The following is a 21343-nucleotide window of genomic DNA, read 5'->3' as shown; positions in this document are numbered from 1 at the left end:
GGACCAAAGAAAGCCCAGCCTAAGTCATGAAGCAAAAAAAAAACCAAAACAGCTGTAATTAGGACTATGTTCCTTACTTCCTCCTCAAGCAATACAGCTTTATCAGAAGGAGTGATTAATATTCCATGATTGTCCTGAGCAAAGACTAAGCCAGGTGACTGAAGACCTCTCCTAAGTTTAGGAGCTATGGATTTGAATCTTCTTAACCAAAGCTGGGTGTAGAACAAATTTCTTGTGTCTTGGGCAACTACCACAAACCAAGTAGGAAAATAAGCATGGAGACCCTGTCCCCATTTGTGTCTCAAAGGACAAGAGTAGTTCCTGTGACTTGGGTAGTTGGCTACCGAGTTCATGTGTCAGTGTCAGGATTGGGGATGCTCTGAAAGAAGCTTTGCACATAACTACCAAAATCCAAAAATGTAAATTGTCACAGCAGTTGGTCAAAATTTATTATGGGAAAGATGTTAAGGGGGATTTCACTTGCTGAACTGGATCTAAGTGAGTTGAACTGTTTGAAGTAAGTTCAGAATTACAGGAGGTGTTTTGTTAATACTGAAATTACCTGCTTCTGCTACTTCTCCTCTGCATTAACATTAATTCATAGCCACAATCACCAATCAGGACAACTAAAAGAGGTTGTAGTTTGAACTCTAATTGAATTGGTAGAGAAAAACTAACCTGCAAACTACTTTTTTCTCCTAACTTCAGGTAACTTTTTTTTTTGAGGATTTGGCACTTAAGTATTGCACAAATGATAGTCTCAAAGACAGGACAATTCATTAGCTTAACATAGCAGTAAAAAATTTACAGTAAAATACTTCATGAGCACAAAAAATTCTATACCTTCTTTCAATTTAATTAAAACAAAAAACTTCTGAAAGACAAGAAATGCACTGTGTTAAGACAAGGCCAGTAGGCTCCTCACCCAAGAAACTGCAGGAATTACATGCAAACACAAGAACTATGGTCACTATACAAAGGGTCATGTTGTGAACACAAAACTAAGTCTGGCAGCAATGCAAAAGGATCTTGGGAGTCTAGAGAATCGTGCTGTTAACCTACACAGGAGGGACTGACAATTGCCTCTGTGCCCATGCCTGCCTGTTTGGTCTCGTGCCTCCCTAGCCTTCCTCTTTCTCTTTCCTCTGTGGGATTTTCCAGTGTGTAACTGAACTCACAGTGCTACAGACTTCAGTAATTCTGTGCTGGCAACCCATGAGCACAGTAACTCTCCCTTGCTGGTGAGGAAAGAGCATCTACCCACACAGCTTGGAAAAGCCAGGCCCTTTTGCTAGGATTAGCATTTTTAGAAAAAAGAATATTAATACACTAGGAAATATCAATTAGAATAAAGTGAAATATTTGAGCTGAAAAGAGCAAACAGTGTGTCAAGTCTGTAAGTTACATTTATAAACTACAGTTAAATACCATCTTTTCCTGCTAAATCTACAACTGATCCAACCAACCTTCCCATCCACCTACTTACATCAATTGTTTTATGAATACAACTTCAAATGTAGTATGTTGACTGGAATTCATTACTATGTATTTAACAGTGTACTATATAATAAAAAATATGAATATGTGTTTCTATAACATTAAGAAGCAATAACACTTTGCCAGTGTTCTTCATTTACTTTGCAGGAGAAGGTCTGGGAAACAGTTTTTCACTCATTAGAATGAGGGAAATAAAGCAAATAGGTTCTCAATTTAAATATGGATTGACTGTTGGTATCCTTCAACACAGAAATGTCCTGCCAATTCTGTACAACTATATATATATATTTAAAATTACTGACAATTTGCAATCAATGAATCAACTACATTGTGTAATCCTTCCACAAAACTGTTAACTAAATATGAATTTTCAGACTGGCATAGAAACTATGCTTAATCATTATTACATAGTTTCTGGATAAAGGTATTCAAAATAATTCTGCAGCTGAAAGATTCAACAGAGCAAAACCACAGTACTTAATTAAAAGGGGAAAAAAAGGTAAAATTGCATTTAAAAAAAAAGACATCTTGAAAGCAAATTTCATCCTCCAACTAACCCAAGAAATAATGAGAAAGAAACAAAAGGGGAGATGAACAACCACCTCCCCGAATACTGATTGTTCACCCAGGCTCAACATGAACTGGGTGTCAGACATTCAAAAACCCTTTAACAGAATGAAAATTACAAGTAGTAACATTCAGATTATGTCACTGCCTTTTGCTAAAAACCAGTCAGAAATCCCAGGTTTTTCTACTGAAATGTAAGATTATACTAGCCAAAACCACTACAGATTAACAGACATGTATCAACAATTACGCTGTGTAAAGCAAAGCTAATAAATATGCAGAGATAAAACTTAATTTTAAAAGATGTTATCAATTAAGTATGAAAGGGCAGAACACACTAAGCCAGCTTTAATTTTTTAAAAACATATCAGACAACTGAAAGGAACTGAATATTCTGTCAATTCTACAGACCACAATAATATGCTAGTGAAAAAGTTGACCACTGATAGGAGATTTCATGGGGGAGCATTCAGGGAAGGAGATTGAGAGATTAATCTGAAGCAAAACAATCAACAGTCTTGGACTATATAATTTACGTATTTAGAAAATCACCTAAGCCTGAAATTCAACTCATCAGTTGCGCCTAGATTTTTCACGCTAAACTCTGAGTAAGAATATTACTTAAATATTCTTAACATAAATGTATACAAATTTTCTATTTCTAATGTTGCATCATTTCAATAAGAAAAAACTACATCCAAAATTCTGACTTAAGTACTTGGAATACAGGGAAAGCCTTGGTCCCTCAGAGGTCAATAGCAGAATTCCCTAGTATGGTTAAATTCACTCTATGGTAGGGTAAAGATGTATGTTTATATTATGTTTTATACTTGATTGTGTAGATGGAAAAGCCTAAATGTCAACTCAAAGACCTAACTGTAAATGAAAACTCATTCCCTGAAGGCATAATCTTTCACTTCCACACACCAACACAAAAATAAAGATCATAGGCAATAAAAAAAAATAAACCAGGAGGCCACACAGTTTGAAGACCAAATATTTCTTTACTTCAAAAATACATCTTCACATTCAAATTCCAAGTTGCTGCAATGTAGTAGGAATATGCAATCATAAATTTAATTTCTCTTGATCATTTGCATTCCTTGGCAAACTAATCTCAGGAAAAACATCAGTTTTCAGTGAAGACCTCTGCTACCTTGTCTTCTGCCTGGGTTCATTATAATGTAAAACAGTCAAGAAATAAGCCTCGGGGTCACGTAATCCATTCTCCATTAAATTGTGATTTGCCTCACGATCAAACTTTATCCGATAATGAATGAATTTGCTCATCATCCATCACAAGAACTCTTCAGAGTATATGTGAAATTTTTTAATTTTCTTTTAAGATGAACACACAAAAGTACAGCAGTTACAGATCTGATTTTGCTTCTTAAAATCTTGCAGAACTTACGGTCAGTTAGACAGCTAACCATGCAAAGAGCTGAACAAAAACTGAAGGAAATTAGAGTATTGAAAATTCAATTTTTAAAGCAGGATTTATGTCTTGGCATACCTCTCATCATTCTCCTTGCATGGAAAGGCTGTTTTTCATTCTTGACCTTAGAATAGGGCACACGTAAAAAATGTACTTCATCCCTTCTTGCTTACAATTCAGCAGCTAAATACTGTCTATCATCATTTGCATATTTGAATCCTTTCAGATATAGCCAAACAATGATGGGAAAAACAGTAATTATCACAATCATAATTTAACATCTGGGAAATTTTTTCCTAAAGAAGTTCTTGGAACTAACATATGGCCTCCATGTAATTAGGTAGCACGACTCTTCTGCATTGCCTGCATCGAAGATCAATTTTTTGCTAAGTTTCAGTGGTAAATGTTTCAAGCAGGAAGTACTGGTAGTCTTCTCGATATTTCCATAGCAATCTTTAGATAAGCTTTGGCCTGCAAAAACAGAAACATACATTGAGCATTCCATTTTCTATAAAAAGGAGTATTTCACAATTAATGAGGTATTTGTTCTTTTACACACAAAGAAAAAATTAAAGATGATTAAATAAATGAGTAAAATTTAGCCTGTGTTCAGGAAAAACAATGCACCAATACACAGAATAAGCACAAGCACTATATAAAAATATTGGTAGGGGAGTTTAAATTTAACTGAACAATTTGTCTTTAACAACAAGCAATGTCAATAGTCTTCTGGAAGAGAAGGGATGAGGAAGACATAGATTCTTTAGTCCCACAGGTACTATTAACTATAAACTTCCCTCATCCTGACAACCAGGATGCACCGTGCACAGGATAGAGAATTAGAGAAAATAACAGCATTAAAAAAAATAATTTTTGAGACAACTAATTCATTACAGACTAGACTATCACTATGGAATTTCCTACTTAGATTTTTAAAGTATTTTTTAAAAAAGACACCTTTCCAAAAGACTGAAGTAGGTATTGGAAAGAACTAATTCTGCAACACTAGAATCCACACAGTTAAAGCTCTCTTTCACATCAACCTGTGGCACATCTGGTCAGACACCTTGAGCTAGAGGGTATAACAGCACAGAACTGCAGGACAATGGAGAGCAACTCCAATAAGCATACTTACGTTAACATCTCTAAAAACCATGACACAGCTAGGACCATGATCAGTCCACCATCAATTATTAACAAATTTAATGTGAAGGGACTTATATAAAAACACTGTATAAAGTCCAACACAGAACAAATACCAAAATTAAACCAAATTACTCCTGTAAGAAGCTCAACAATTTGTAGTCAAAAGAGAACATCTTTTAAAAATCTCAACAATTGAGATAAGAATGTTTAATTAAAATAGTATTTTTGTGTGTACGTATATACACATTGCACATTGTTCCAGAGGTTGATTACTTCTGTTGATAAAAATCTACACCTTATCTATAGTTTGAATTTGTCATACTGCAGTTTCCAGCTGGTGCATCACATTCTATATCTGTCTAGTACATAGCAAAGTCCCCTAACTGAGCTTGCTCTTCTGCTCCTACTCTGTTCCATCATGACAAACCTGCTCCACATTCTCCAGTAAGTTCACATACAAAGACCACACCGACAACTTTTCCTGTTTTCCTCAAACAAATCTCCACAATAATCCCGACCACACTGATTTCTCCTGTGCCCTGCAGGAGAACCATGAATTAGTCCTTGTATCCCTGATGAGCCCTTAAAACAGCACACAAACTGACACATGCCAGGGGCCAGATCTTGGGGGGGCAGGAAGAGAATCTATGTCTGTCTGTCACACCAGAGCCACCAGCACTCAGTGTCACTGCTCTGAACAATGTGTCAGCCTTTTGCAGGACCATGCACTGCTCAAGTCTCCTATTTTTTAGGGATTGCTCCTGGCTTGTAGGGTTTTCCATTCTAGCACTCCCACCCTCTACACCTCCTAGTCTCAGTGCTCACATCGCCTTAAAACTAAAGCCATAAAATTTTCTGAGTTTGTAAGGAATTCAGACAAGAATTCAGCAAGACAGAATTGTTTTCCCTCACATACGTGACTGTGGCAAGAATGAGAGAAGAATTTACAACTTCATTCACCATCATGAATTTCAAACTTCTGTGGCTACAGGTGCAGTGCAGCTGGATAACAGCTTGTGTGCACTACTCACCTCAGTCAGCTATTAATGCTCGGGGTGGTCCAGCTAACCCCCAACTAACCACTCACCTAGACAAGATAATGGATTCACTTGAAGGTGACTGACTGAAGTCAAACTGCCTTTGCAGTTAAGTATTTGACTTAATGGTGTAGGAGCACTCCAGGTGGGAATTACAAACTACCTGGAACAGTCCTGCAGGCAGATCCCACTTTGCACAGATCAATTAATGCATTTTATGAGTCAAGTAACAACCTGCATAAGAAACCTGGCCCCTTCTAAAGACTGCCCAGGCTGCTCCAGAGTTGACCAAATTGTACACAGAATTATAAATTCACCCTAAACAGACACAACTGTATAAATGTTATCTTACATCAAGAGCCCAATAAACTTAAGATACTTTTCCCACAAAATGCTATTAATGAGTGTCTGAGGAACACTTCCCCAATGTGCACTGACCCTCATTTGCCAAGCAGTTGATCACCACTTTACAGCAGGAGGTTGCAACCAGCATGCCAGCATTACCTAGACAGTGTTCTCAGCAACAGATCTTGCCTCCTGAGCTTTGGGTTTTCTGTTTTCCTGGACCACTTTGTCTGTTGAACAGACCAGTATTTCCTACGTGTCCTTACAGAACTCTACCAGTCACCTGGCTTCGGCAAAAATCAACTCTTTCGAGCCTTGGTTTCGAAACCAACCAATATACCTGAAAGGTATCAATCAATATACCTGAAAGGTTTAAATGGAATCTCGGTGACTATCAATATGCACTACAGAAAAACAACCCTACCTATATTGAATAGCTTTCTCCTACTCATGATCTTTTCAATGTGGCATCTATAGACAGAGAACACAGTTCAGCTGTTTAATCCATCATTACTAAGCAAAAGAAGTTGGGTTGCAACAGAAAACAGACAGGGTTTACTGTTTCCTTTCTGGGTGGAAAACCTGCAAAGAAAGAGTAAAGGATGAGCTCTTATTCATCACCCATACCCTTTTTCATTTTAATAGGATAAAAGCAAACTTCTCAGGTCAGTTACTCCCTTTATGTTTGAAAGCTCTAAATGAATGGTTTATAGACTTTCTGAAAACCATTTTTTTTGCTGATGGACAATTTTAACAACAACATATCAGTTATCTTTCTTCCCACTTCATGAGGATGAAGAAGTGCACAGGAAGACAGAATGCCCTAAAACCAGACCAGACTTGTTTATTATGAACACTGCCTAGATGGGGTCTGAGAGCAGCACTAGGACAGGCAGAGGCAGAAGTGGAAGGTGATGTTGACAGAGTCAAAAAGAAAAGCTGGGAAACAGCCATGTGAGAGACTGCTCACCTCTCAAGCAGTGGTACAGTGCCAGAAGGGCACAATTTTTAAGACCTTAAGGGCACAGCTGACGATGAAGTGACTGATGACAGTATAGATGGCAGAGTAGGAAGCAGAGAACCTGTAATGAAGTTCACCAGGAAATGGAGTGTAAAGTCCTACTTAGCATGAATAATCAGAACATCCAGATTCATCACTGTGTAACAAATCTGTATTATCATGGGCTAACAGATGTGGGGTAGATTTAAACTGAAAGATTTTTTACAAGCCCTACAGTAATCCTAGGGAAATACAAGCCTTTCTGTTATGGCATTTCATTCTCCATAAAAATCTTACCCATGAGGGAAGTATGCATCATTGCTAAGACTACTGCAGACTGTAGAGGTCATGGCTGACTCTGCCCTGTTGTCATGGATTAGATTGGTTTGGCCTGACCTGCTGGTTTGCTTTCCACTGGAGCGCAGACCTTAGCCTGCCAACAGCTTGCTACAGTGCCTGCCAGTATCTGGTGCAATGGCCACACAAATACAAAACCCAACTTATAATCAAAAGCAGGTAGGAGCTGATAGCACATTTTCCTTCGGCCAAACCACTACATACAAACAACTTCAGACCACCAACTCAGAAACACACACTGATCCTATCACTCAGTTGTAGGCCTCATACACCATAGGACAGAAATCCCAGAACTGACATGGTTTCTCATGTCTATTTCTGATTACAAGACTTCAAGACTATTAAGTTGCTTTATCCAGCCCAGCAATCGAAAGGAGAATCTGTGCAAGTCCTGACTTTCTAGAATAGCAGATGCTGTGGATGCTAATATACCTGAAAAGAAGGAAAAGGAATTTAAATCTGCTCAGCTGACCTGTTAGGGCTTACAAATTTTTAATTGCTGAAGGAAACTAGCCACTGTGAGCATCAAATAGTGACTATCACAAGGACAAATATTAGTCTTAGCTACCATCTACATGAAAATACGCATAGCCAGCCAGTCAGCCACTGAAAACTTTGGTTCTTAGCACCCTCTGCACAATCACGTTCCATTTGCCAGTTCAATGAGATTTTTAAATAGCTTTAATTTCCATAGAAATTGCTAGTTACTTTGACACAACTCCAGCCTTCAGTGCATAACTGGAGATGCCTTCCAATGTCTGTATTTTACTGTGGTCAACTCAGAAGGCACTAAAAACATGATGACAAATACAGCTTTAAATGAGTCTGCTTCAGATAAAAGCTTCATGTCACCCAGAGAAATTCTCAGTTGCTACAAGAGGTCCAGAGACTATCTCACTCTGTCCTCTTCTGAGCAGCTCTACCATAAGATTCTTATTTGCACGTAGTGGCAACTCTTGCCAAATTACCACAAAGTCTAAAGTCAGAAAGGCAAACTTAATGAGACAGTAAATGTCAATCCATACATTACAACATGAAATGGAGGAGACAGGTAAGTAAGCTGGATTTACGAAACTAAAATCTCAAAAAAAAATCTTCAGTGCTCATGGGAAACTTCCTATAAATCCTATATATCAGCAGTTGTAGTAGCCAAAACATTCTTGGAGGCAGCTCCAGCTGGGTTAATACTGCTATCCATGGTGCCATTACAGACATCTAAAAACACATCCTGCCCAAAAAACATGGGTAAGTAGAACAGTACAAATCAAATGCAGTATAGTAACATCCTTCAAACAGACTATCCTACACGTGGTATTTTCTTCAGCAGATAGAACCATAAATAAGGGTCTGATGATCCACTGTATTATCTACACCCTGAATGAAGGATTTGAACCGACACGTACCAAATGCTACCGTGATGATACGAAGGAAGCCTTATGATAAAGGCATATTATAAATCATACCATGCAGCCTTCTTTAGGGTTTCCTTTTCTTTTAAAAATATCACACCCTGGATTGACTACTCATTATATGGAATGACTGATGACAACTAAATCACAAAACAGGATTCTATGATGACTCTTTGCTACCAGTACTTCAATTTCTCTCCAATTACTTACTGCAATCTTTAAAAGGCTGTATGTTTTTACCCTGCTTATATCACCCTTTCATAAGCATTCTACAGAAAAAGTGTTTCTGAATACAAATTTGAGCTGTCTCTTTGGATAGCGCCACAGCAAGGTTTCTAACATTCTGATCTAATTGAAAAGGGATTATTAACCAGACATTTTGCTCTGTTCCATCAGGCTGCTGATGCCTTGTGTCCCTACTTTCCATCTGACTGGGCTTTTCCTCTTCCCTAACAGATCAGTGTGCAATTTATTGGACTCAGAATCTTTCACCTGTATATACAGGATGTGAATGGACACACTGGTACAGCAAATGTATTTTATACTTGTTTGAGCTGCTTTTCTTTGACCTTAAGACAGGTGGGAGTTCGGTGCTCAACCATCACAGATGGCCTGTCTGTTCTCCCAAAGTATTGATAAACCCACTGTGCCAGCCAGGCTGTGATAGACCCAAAAGTTTCCAGCAGGAATTCCTCACAAGATAACCACCAACTGCTCCGTAACTCTTTGGACTTTAGGCTCACAGAAGGAAGAGCTCTCAGGAATCTCTACTTATCTTTTTCTCAGTGTGATGGAAAGCATCACTGGGCATTTATCAGTTCCTTTTGGTGGAAGAGTAACTCCACCGCAATTAATCAGGTTCTGTATCTCTTGCTATGCTTCTAGTTTTCTTATCTGCAAGCTTCAGGATGCCTCTTCCAAACACCTGTTTTGCTGCTGGCTCCTTTCCCATGGTCCATAGGAAGTTCCAGTACATCTGAGCATCCTAATCAATTTCACCTGGTTTCAGTGATTCCTTATTAGTTTTCTCTATTCTACCTCTTCTGCTTTTTTCCCCTATTCTACCATTTTAGCAGCATTCCTGATTTTCATTTACCAGCTTTTGCTGTTCAGTGATTCTTGCATTTGTTTGAGTGCACAAAAAAAATGGAGCCTTGGCCAGCTAATCCACCTCCACAGTGTGAAGGAGGAGAAAAATGCTCAATTAATTTCCAGACGGGTATCACTCCAGAAGGCAAGCTCTCACTGTTGATTAAAGGAAGAAAGTATTAGCCTCTTATAGAGAATCTTGGTTCACTCCCAGCTGCTGCACTAGGTTGACCATGCAAGTACAGCAATATTCAGTTTCTACATCACAAAGTTTTATCAATGAAGAGTTTTGAGAAAAAGCCACAATTTAAACAACTAAGTTGTCAGAAATACTAATGTAGACAATGTTATATCAAGAGCAAAATCATTTTACCAGCAATGTTATTTCTCGCAGGGGACTGCCTCAAGCTTCACCAGAAGAGAACTCCAGTCATCAAACCTTCCTATCCTTTAGCTATATTATCAATACTTGCCATAAGCAGATTAGTCTTGTGTATTCTGAGCCTTCCCTGAGGAAGAACTTTTTTAAGTTCACATGAACCAGTCTACAAGTAATTTTCTTTTTTAGCTCTTAGTAATTTCCTTGTCATTTGTGAAAACGAAACCCCTTTTCCACCAACTACATCTAAGATTTAAAATAATAAATTTAGACAAGTTTGCTTAGACATTCTGAAATTCTAGTGTGAAGTCAGAGATACACTTTTTATATATCTGCAAGGCAAGATGAAGCCCATGGCAGATGTGTAAGCAAAAATGTATTAACTGACATATTTTAGAAACCATTTTAATCTAGGCTTGACAGAGCTCAAAAGGTGACAACATGCTGGGTTTCTAAGAAGTCAATCACCATCCCTATTCCCTACTGTTTGAATCTGCTAGGTATTATTTCAGGTCTATGATTCTGTATTTCATTTTTAAGTGTGTTCTAACAAAATCAGCATAGAATTTTGTATGAAAATCCCCTGCACATTTAAGCAACAAGAGCAGAGAATTTCAGCAGACATTGTTCTCTACTCAAAAAGTTGTTAATGCATGAATAGCCACAATTTCAGTTTATTTGAGAAACACAGTGATGACGGTCATGTATTAAAGATTAGAATCTGACCTTACACGAACTCTTCCACCCTCAGTTATGTGCTAAGAATTTAATTTTTCTTTGAAAATGTAAGAGAACAATATTTTTGTTTTTAAAATGAGAAGAAAACGAGGGATAAAGGAAAATTCTTTTTCATTCCACAGAGATTACTGACATTTTAAAAAAACACATTCTCCGAGGAGAATGATTATCTCACAGACACAATGGCATAGAAGGATATTAAGAGTTTTCCCCAGAGTCACACGTATTTGTCAATCTTTATTCCTCTGCATATTTAACCTAATTGCCACAAATGGTGATTATAACCCACCCTTTTGTTATCAAGAACATAGTTCAGGGAGGAACAGATGGCAACACAACAGAATTTCTTGCCTTTTCATTTTCAGAATGCTATCCCATACATGTCTGAATTTTTAGATAAATAGTCCAGCAGGCTACAGACTCTAGGTTATTAGAGATTTCAGATACGGTGAGCCTTCCATCTTGCTTTCCCAGCTGTTTTACTACAGCTTTGACCAAAGCCACGCATCCATTCAAACCTTCACACTGCTGATCAAGCTTCCCAGAGAGAAACAACCATTATGGATTACAGGGATTCCTTTTCTAATAGACCTGGACTCAAGATTACATCATTTCATAGCACGGGCCTTGCAAAACCTACCAAACTCTAGCAAAAATATGGCATTAAATTAGAAGTCAACACACCATAGTACTGCCTCGTGTCTTTCAAAACAAAATTACAATTTTAAGACTGTCACTGTTATTCCAGAATCCTGTTCAGTACGTTAGTAACACTGGATTAACAATGTTAATGCCCTCCTCCACCCTTTTTCTTCCTTCTAAAATACTGGGAAGGAAAAAATGTATTTCAGCATGTGCCTAGCAATCATGATATTGAAAAAAATACCAATATTCAAATGTTCCACAGTACAGTCTACTTTACTGTGAATTGATTCTACCTGTTATCAGCATAAATAATTTTTTTTTACTATACATCTTTACATCGAAGCAGTAGTCAAGAGTGGGGCTGCATTATGCCATATACTGTGCACAGCTCCCTGCCCTACAAAGCCTGGCAGACAAACTCTAGCAGAGAAAGAAAACAGCAAACAGGAGAATCTTACTCTATCAGCATTAATGAAATTCTGTATGTGCAACTACTTTTCTTTATAGATTTGCATATTTGACTCCCACCACCTCACCAACTCGCATTTTCCGCTGATAATAAAAAGTTACGGTAACTACACTGAAAAATACATGTTCTCTTGTGTATAAATCGCTCCACCTTCTGCTGAAAACAACCCAGGTACTGACAATATGAAGTTTTGTTCCAAACATCTTTGCGTAAGACCCTTTGACAGTTTCCAGGCTCAGCTACCAAAGGCTTAACTGACAGTTTTAGAGGACCTACATGAGCTGCAAGGTCTCATGAGGCTTGACACTGACCTTCCTCCTCTTAGAGTGCCAGGACCTGGATCAAATCTTCTCTACTCTGAATGATTCAACCTAATTAAACAAAACCAAACCCAGAGAAGCAGAACAAATGGCCAGCATTCCAAAATCAAGGCCCCGAGTTACTTACTGATACTATTTTCTTTTACTTTATTTCCTTACTTCATCCAAACACACATTTCTTTCTGAAGAGCAGTAAGAAGCAGCACTCTCCATTCACTTTCAGAGGAGAGTTTTCTGTTGTTCTAGGTGCTGTGCACCAAACTTACAGCATCACTTTGAGGCTGAGAGATCACAACAGGCTGTCCTGAATCACATGTCTCCCGGATACTAACGTGCAGTGGAATGTCTCCTGCATCAAAAATACCAAGAAACACATATGTGAATACCTAGTATTTCTTAAATGTTTCCTTAAAATAACCCTAAAGCAACTTGAAATCCAATTCCCATTTAGCGTACTCTTTGAATTGCTTTATCTCCAAAAATTAGCATTTAAAATGAAAATTGGCTGCAGTATAGTTTCCTTACTGCCATAATGAATAATGCCAAATATATTTTGGATTTTTCATTCTCTGAATAGAAAGGACCGTGCTTTAGTCATTGATTAGACAAGGAAGAGCGCTTTGCCTCAAACACATAGAAAAATACAGGCTGAGATACAAATTATTTTGTTTACGTGAAATAAATTGCCTGAGGGTTAGGCAACTGTTCATCATGCAACTTACTGTTCAGCCTATCTCCTCATTGTAAGTTCTTTTCAGTGCTGTTTTAAGATTTTAATCACTGTTCAAAGACTTCTTTGAATACTTAATTTCCAAATAATAGTATTTGTTATTGTCCTTATTAGGCCTTGGATCCAATTCAAAGGTGGACAACTATTCAGTTCATTCTTCTTTCCAACAGAAATCTTCTTTATATTCTGCTTTTATAATGAGCAGGGAACTGTCAGAGAGGAAAGGAACATTCTAAAGGAGAATCAATTAGCAGCCCTATTCCATTCTGAGACATACTTTCTGAAACACAGATTTCACCACTACAAAAAACTTGGGAGCTTCCTACGTTTAGTTCACTGCTCTTTAAATAATTTTGAAGTGAACTGAAGACCAACCTTCTTTTACTGGAAGACCCAGCTATATTTTACATTATGGATAGATGAAGACAGAACAGCCTACCATAGTTCAATCCTGACATATCAGAAACCATACAAGTTGAATTCATACATTTTAGCAACCTGATTTAACTCAAACCAAGGCCAGTGTAAACTATTGAGATTCAGTAATTCATTCAGATGTATTTAGAAAAAGAAACAGTTAAAAAAACTGTATGAAAATTGACAAAGTTTAAGGAAATAAAAAAAAAAACCAGAACCCAAAGCAAGTAGGAATACAAACAAAAACAAATAATAAACACAGAAGCTGTGGCTCCATGATTAGCGTGCTGAATCTTTGAAGAACTTTATTATTATTTAGGATAATTACAGTCCATTTCCTTCAAAAAATTTTTTCTTATTTATTTCAGTCACGAATAAATTTGGGTATATAGTCTGTTCATGCATTCATTTAAAAAAAAATTCAGGGAGTCCTCTGAAAGTCTTCTAACCATAAACATTCTTAATTGAAAAACAGTAACTTTGTAAATCTCCCTGACATTCACTTCCAACTCTAAATTTATGTAAAGACTAATCTTTTTTTCCTAAGGATGTTTTGTTAATGAAAAAATACTCCTTCACTATTAGCTTAATAACAATCTCCAATAATTACAAAATAGTAGCCTCTCTCTTTTCCTCCTCAGACTAACAAACATATGCTGGTACTACAGGAGTACAGTAGGACTTGTAAGAACAGAAGTGCAGTCAGAAGATAAAGAAAAATGCACTGTAATTTTTCAAACAATCAAAAATTTATATTTTTAGCAGAAGACATCCAAACCAGCTGCATAGCTGTGTGGGTGATGAGGGTTTGAGGAAAATAGAACTTCTGCACTATTCTTCACTAACCAATGTGATGGGAACTTGTCATTCTAAGTTTTTCTGATATTTACAACTACTGCTGACGGCAAAGAAAGAGAATCGTTTAAATTTACTGTAGGAAGAAAAACCAAAGTTTTAAAAATCTGGCAGCCATTGCTGACGGTCAGGAACCAGCTAGTGTAAAAAAAGCCAGGAATTGCAAAGGTCAGGATGGAACGCACAAAAATTATTATCTCAGTATCATGTATACCAATGGCATAGCTTTCTGGTCACAGTTACAGCCCTCAAACTTTGGGAAAAAAATTTCAGAGACATGGAAACAAAAATCAGCAGCACAAAGTCTCTCTCACAAACCTTGTCACATCTTCCTTTAGAGAACAGTAAAAATAAAAGGCAATCAGAAGCATATTAAATAATGGACTACACTTGAAAGTCTCCTGGCAAGTGCTGACTGTCTTCTGTCATAAACAAAAATAAGATACTCAATAATACTAATGACAGCCAACTCTGAGAAGTCGAAGGACAATACTTTTCAATCCTGCACACTGTTAGCTTGCAGGATTTGTCAGAAGTTGAGTGACAAACATCTTGTTGGGTTTCTAAGGAGGACTAGGTGCTTATCTAAACAAACAGAACAGCCATAGGTGTTGGAAACATGGGCAAAAGAGATTCAGAATTACTAATTTTAAATATATGCTCTTTACAGATATATATGTAAAAATATGTTCTCAATTTTAGGCAGAATTCAAGTAACACTAAGATAAAACTTCCATTTGGAATGGATTAACGTAAAATCTGTAAGCAGTAATTCTTGCAATACCATATGGTATTATTATGTAATGGTCATCCCTGGAAGGAGGAGCATACTAATCTGATCAAGTACTGTAATTCTAAATGTAACCCTTGGGGTATTATTCTTAATCTTAGTCTGGTTTTTGCATTGACAGTTTGAAGTTAAACGTCATTCTGCTTTTCTTTTGTACATCTCATCTAACCCCTGCTAAATCTGTACATCTCTCACATCACTCCTAATTAAATCCAATCACAATCAGTTCTGCACTCTTAGGAAATAACAAAAACCACCTATGGGACCAATGCCATGGTACATAATTTGTGCCTCTGTATCTAAATGAATGTTTGAGTCGTCAACTACTTGCAGAGTATTTGCACCCATCCACATAACCCAGGGCTGCAGAAGTCCCCTTGGGCTCTGATCACAACTCATTATATATTCAGAAAACTAAAAGATAGCCCAAAAGCCTGTCTTTAATTATGTGTTGCCTTGCTATCTTAAGTCTATGTCAGACCTTGATGTTTCTTTGTTGATCTTTCTAAGTGAGCTTCCTGGTTCTTTTTAATGAATTAGCTATGGAAAATCATTGAGATAATTAGAGTAATACATGGAAACACATCATTAGCACATGCAATTACCCCATTTACCAACTTAATTACGCTGTGTTATATTCTTTACTTACAGTGCAGGTTGAACCATGCCTTTTTAAATCAGTAATGTATGTTTTAAAGATCCATGGATATTTCAGCCTACAGGCATGACAGATAGCTTAATCATAGCTAATCACAGAATGGTTTAAGTCTGAAAGGACCTTAAAAATCATTTAGTTCTAACCCCCCTTCCATGGACAGGGACACCTTCAAGTACAGAAAGTGGCTCAGAGCCCCATTCAACCTGCCCTTTAACATTTTCAGGAATGGAGCACCCATAACTCTGGATAACCTGTGCCAGTCACTCACAGTAAAGAATTTCCTCCTGATATCTAATCCAGATCTACCCTCCTTCAGGTTTAAAGTAATTCTCCATTGTCCTATCATTGCCTGCCTTTGTAAAAAGCCTCCAGTTTTTCGTCTAAGATCTAGGCACCAGAAGGCCTCTATAAGGCCTCCACTGAGTCAATACGTAACAACTCATTTCATTTAAATGAAATAAATGAAAAAAACATTTATTGATATTATTGGACACAGCTTTCGTCTGTCCTAAGGCTAAATAGAATTCTTGGTTATTTTTAGAAATTGCTATATAGTCAACCACATAATGAATTTCAGGTAATATAGCATATTGATATCAAAACAATTCATATTCTGGACTGTTTATAAATACAAAGATTTAAGATGCAATTCAAGAATTTTCATGTGCAGTCAACATCACCATTACAAAACTGACAAGAAACAGAGTCTACTACTTATTAGTTTCATTATATCTGAAAACAGTCTGAATACAAAGTAATCTAGGACTACGCAGTTTCATAGTTCAGCTAATGCTTCATGTACACCATTAAATTTTTCTTAAAAAAACCCATTTCCATATTCTTACCCAAAATATCCAATCCAAGGGTTTCTGCCAGATCTCTTACGCCATCGGCTCCAAAAATATGTGTCTCATGCTTACATTTGGGACACTGGAAAACACTCATATTTTGAACCAGTCCTAAAACCTGTCAAAGGAAAGGAAAGGAAAAGATGTTCAAACCAAGCACCAGTATTCCCATTATTCATCTCTGATAATATAGAATAAATTATCTACTAAGAACCAACAGAAAGTGGTTATTTAAAATAGGAATCAGAGTCATTAATATCATCAGCTGTTATTGTCATCTCAGTGGCACCAGCAGCTGTGCATTATTTCAATTTTTTCACATTTACACCTCTCAAAGACTAACAGCCTTATTCATAACAAAAAGTACTTCTTGCACAGTTGGGGAAGATGAATCAGGGAGACGTTATAAATATGATTGTTTAGCAAAAGATTCTGAAAATATGAAACCTATAATTGAAATAGAAATGGAAGCTTACTTTGAGTTGCAGGATACCGAGCCTTAGTTACTATATAACCTGAAAACAATAGCCTAGCTAGCTGAAGAATGGAATTCCCTTTTGATGGAATGATACCTTTCTGCTAAAAAAGAAACCAAAGGTCAACGTAGCAAAACAGAAAAGTCTAAAGAGTAGTTTTTAGAGTTTAAAATATAACAGAGTATGGTAATGTAGTAGTTTTTATAGGCTATATGTAGATTCTATAGGATTTTTTGTCTTGTATTGGTTGGTCACTGTAAATTACAATATTCATCACAAAAGAAGATATAAGGCATTGTAAGAAAGACTTCGCTCTCTATTCCTTGCTCTCTCGCTCTCTTTCTTCTTCCTCCCTTATCCCGCCTCCTCTCTTAGCTCCTTTTCTGCTCATGCCTCATAGCTCGATTCCTCACCCTCCCTTCTCTCTTAACTTTTACCCCCTTATTCATTCTCCCGCTCTTTTTGGGACTTCCCTTCAGCCAAGGCTGGTGGTTGAAGGCAAGGCCCTTTTTGCCCACGACCCATGCAATAAAACCATGTATTCTAGAATATCTCAGGTCAGCAGAATTCCTTCTCCCTGCCGTCCGCGGATGTTCCTACACTGCACAAACCTAACCTGCCAAGAATTCTCCCTGTCAGTAATTCAAGTGGTCTCTAGTTATTAGAGAAGAAACATATCCACTATGCTAATGAAGCATATCTAGGAGGAAACAGCAGTGTTCAATGCAACCAACAGATATATTTAACTAAAAGTGAATGTACAACTGCTGGTACTGAACTTAAAATAAAGTATATTATTTACAATATCATAATAAAAGTTTCCTTAGCTTTAAACTGAAATTTATCAAAAGACAGTCACTTGTTATTCCTATACAGCCATAAAGTATATTTGCTACATCTCCCTTTACTTTTGTAAAGCTCTCAGATAGTTTAAAGGAAATTTTAAGAAATAATAATGTTTAAAAAATTTATCTACTTCCAATTTAATAACCTAGCAACTAAGAAGTCCTTCAGCCAATACAAAAGCAAATGCTGAGACACAGCTGTATCACCAGTGCTAGACCAGTTTTAGAGGCCTTATACCACCATCCTTTTTTATTTCCATTTAAACAAACCTTACTAAAAGCAAATGACATTTCAGCATTACACAATAATTTTAATTTTTCAGTGTTGGTCCTGTTTGTCAGCCAATAAATAGTGCATATTTAATAATATATAATTTATTCTTCTGGAATATGAAGAAGCCACTTAAAAATACTACATATAATACAGAGTATCTGCAAACACACAACTTTACTGCTGAAGTGTATTATTACTATGCATATTTCTGCACATATATTTACAGAAGGGAGCTCCTTATGACCTTCAGAGCTTTTAAATCCACAAAGTAATAGGTCTTGCTAATGAAGTCAGTAATAACCCTCATTTCCATGCTCAAATAATAGACTTGTGATAGCTTCAGAGCAGCTGTTAATGTCTACACAAACTATTCCGTAAGTGTGTGTGAATTCTACTCTAGTCCTTGGTGAGCTTGGCACATTTGGCTCAAGAATGACATGAAAACTTGTATGCACCACAATACAGGAGCTAACCTGTGGTAGCAGCATGGCTCTGCATTCCATTTAGCTTAACCATTATTTCAAACAGCAAAGAGGCATCTGGTAAGAAATAACAGGAAATGAAGAACTCTTTCATTAAGAGTTATCTGCAGACAGTTTCTGAATGTTTACATATTTCTTGTGCTCAGCTAACCTTTTGGTTACACAATAAATCATGCTTAAATCCAAATATACAACCTTCTAAGTTAAAGAAAATACAGTGATGAAATGGAAGCTCTCTGTATTTAAATTAGGAGACAATTCCTGAGAAACCCACTTCAGTCATTCACTGTACTTAAGGATGGATGGTGCTGAGGTCTGACTTCAGTCTGATGGGGACTGAAGTGACCAGGGTTACAGTTCCTCTGTCATCAGCTTCCTGTGTGATCAGTCAGTCACTTCACATTGAAGTGCTTCAAGTAAACATGCAGAATATTTCTGTCTTCCTACCTTTCATCTTATAACAAGCAATTTCTGCCTCTAATATCTGCTCCCAACATGAAGCCACAATCATGGCTGGTTACTCTGGATGCTTCAGAAATACTAGTAAGAACAGGGCAAAATAAGCCATTTTAATACAACTCAGAAGGAAATATGTAGCTGAGTTTATCTAAGCAGTTTTTTGAAACCTGCAAAATCCACAGCATAACCTTCCAACTCAAGGAAACTTCCAGAGAAGTTGCAGATTTAACTAAAATCTTTGCACCTTGTCTTTTCTTTCAGGGTTATGATTGATCAGATACACCATAATGATCTGAACTCAGCCTCAGCAGATGAAATAGGCTTTTTTTTTCCTAAATACTCAAAATTATTCACTTTGAGTCACCCTTGGGAATGGCAAGAAAACATTGGCCAAACTCGCACAACAGAAAAGAACCTTGAAACTTGTGGTAGGAGTCAGCAACATTTTGCAAACTTCTTCTTCACTGTAAGTGTAGGTGTGCTCCACTGTACAAAAGACACCACTCCTCTTTTAATTACTGTGTCCTAAGACTGAAAATATGAATTTTGCCCTGTAAACCTGGTTGTAATGCTGAGTCTCCTTGCCAGATTTTCATTAGTTACTTTCAGTCATTCTACTTCAATTTCCATAAAGGACAAAGAACATTAACAATTGTGACTTTACTGTGGTGATACTACATGTGTCACTTGAGTCTTTGATAACTAGTAACAGTGGGGTGAGGGAAAGGTGGAATATATAGGCCTGTATGTACACGGGAGAGACTGCAGTTCATTAAATATAAGAAAGCATACTCAAGAGTTCAGCAACCTATAGACTCTCTGCTTCTTTGAAAAGTCAGCTCTTCGCAAGCACTCCCTGCAAGATTTTAGAAAGATTTCTGAAAGATTTTAGAGACTGGAAATTTAAAGATCAGTTAATTATGTAATCCAGATATGTAATTTTAGCACAGACCTGCAGACTCCACCTCTTTGACATAAACCTCAGGTCTCAAGTTGTTCATAAAAAATGATGTCACTTCACATTCTTTAGATCTCATATTTAGCTGACATTTAGAAATGCAGTACATAGGTAGAAGCTGCTTTAAAACTCAAGTAAATGACACATCTGTACACATGTACATACAGGGCAGAATAAAATGAAGCACGGTAGAGTAAAATAAAGCAGCATAATGAAAAGGTAAGGCCTGATAACTGGTTCAAGTGCATTCAGACTCAACATGTGGTGTAACAGCTTTATTGTGACTTTTCACTTGATTTGACAAGATCTGGTGATTCCAATGAACCAAAACAGATCATACTTAATAGCTTATCTTCCACTAGTCAAATCAGTATTAGCCAAGCCCATCCTATAATGCACGATTTTCTCAGAGGCCATTTTCTTCAAAGGACACTGCACAAAGCATTTTAGAAAGAAATCTTGATAATTTCTCATTAAAAGACAAGGAAAATTCAGTGAAGTATTAACTTAAACACAATATAAATTGAAGAAAATAATTGTACATCATTTGAGCAAACCCAAGCATAAAATCAAAACAAAATATTCTGCATGTTAGTCTTCTTGTTTTTCTTTCCGGCAGCAAATTATAAATGTTATAATACTTTCATTTTGATGCAAATATGCTTAAAGAATAGTTAGTAATAAGGAATTTTTTTAATTAGGAAAACAGTAGCTATGAAAGGAACTACCTTTCTTAAGACTAAAAGTGACCTTCACACAAGTTAGCAAGAAAATATCTTTTTTTCCTTACAGTTTGTGATAAGAAAGCATTTCAAATCATACTCTTTCATCAACTGCCCATTTTGAAGTAAAAATTAATCTCTACATAAACATATTCTAGAGTACTACATTCGGTTACTTAGCAACTTGTAGGACCCAGAAAAAATAACAAGTCAAGGATGTTAGCCTAGTTTAATATTTTCTCCTAACTGTGGATATTCTTAAATTTCTCATTTCTCAAAAAAGCTAAGATACAAGCTATAAACCTCATGAAAAACAGTGAGCAGACAGCCTTCTACTTGTCATGATAGTTACAGAGCCCTTCAAATGGCAAAGTAACTAGATATACTCATATTCCC

The 21343-nt window shown here is 36.8% G+C and overlaps 1 protein-coding gene across 8 annotated transcripts in view; it reads right to left on the bottom strand.

The window, feature by feature from the left end:
* Positions 1-3048: 3048 nt before the first annotated feature.
* The window catches only part of NUBPL (NUBP iron-sulfur cluster assembly factor, mitochondrial), an 83186-nt gene continuing 64891 nt past the window's right edge, over positions 3049-21343 (bottom strand). For 7 of the 8 annotated variants that reach the window (XM_066188398.1, XM_066188396.1, XM_066188399.1 and 4 more), the window contains 3 exons: positions 16729-16849; positions 12700-12782; positions 3049-3970 (listed from right to left, as the gene is read on the bottom strand). In XM_066188398.1, coding sequence (XP_066044495.1) covers positions 3908-3970; positions 12700-12782; positions 16729-16849 — 267 coding nt within the window. In that variant the 3' untranslated portion in view covers positions 3049-3907. Of the gene's footprint in view, positions 3971-12699; positions 12783-13155; positions 13373-16728; positions 16850-21343 lie in introns of those variants that run through there. The other variant, XR_010721917.1, reaches the window with a different exon arrangement.

Source organism: Chamaea fasciata, unplaced genomic scaffold (genome assembly GCF_029207755.1).
Source record: "Chamaea fasciata isolate MVZ Bird 193981 ecotype frontalis unplaced genomic scaffold, bChaFas1.0.hap1 SCAF_7, whole genome shotgun sequence".
Classification (NCBI taxonomy): Eukaryota; Metazoa; Chordata; class Aves; order Passeriformes; family Sylviidae; genus Chamaea; species Chamaea fasciata.
Note: the sequence above shows the minus strand (reverse complement) of the source record. Positions and strands in the feature narration are given on the sequence as shown.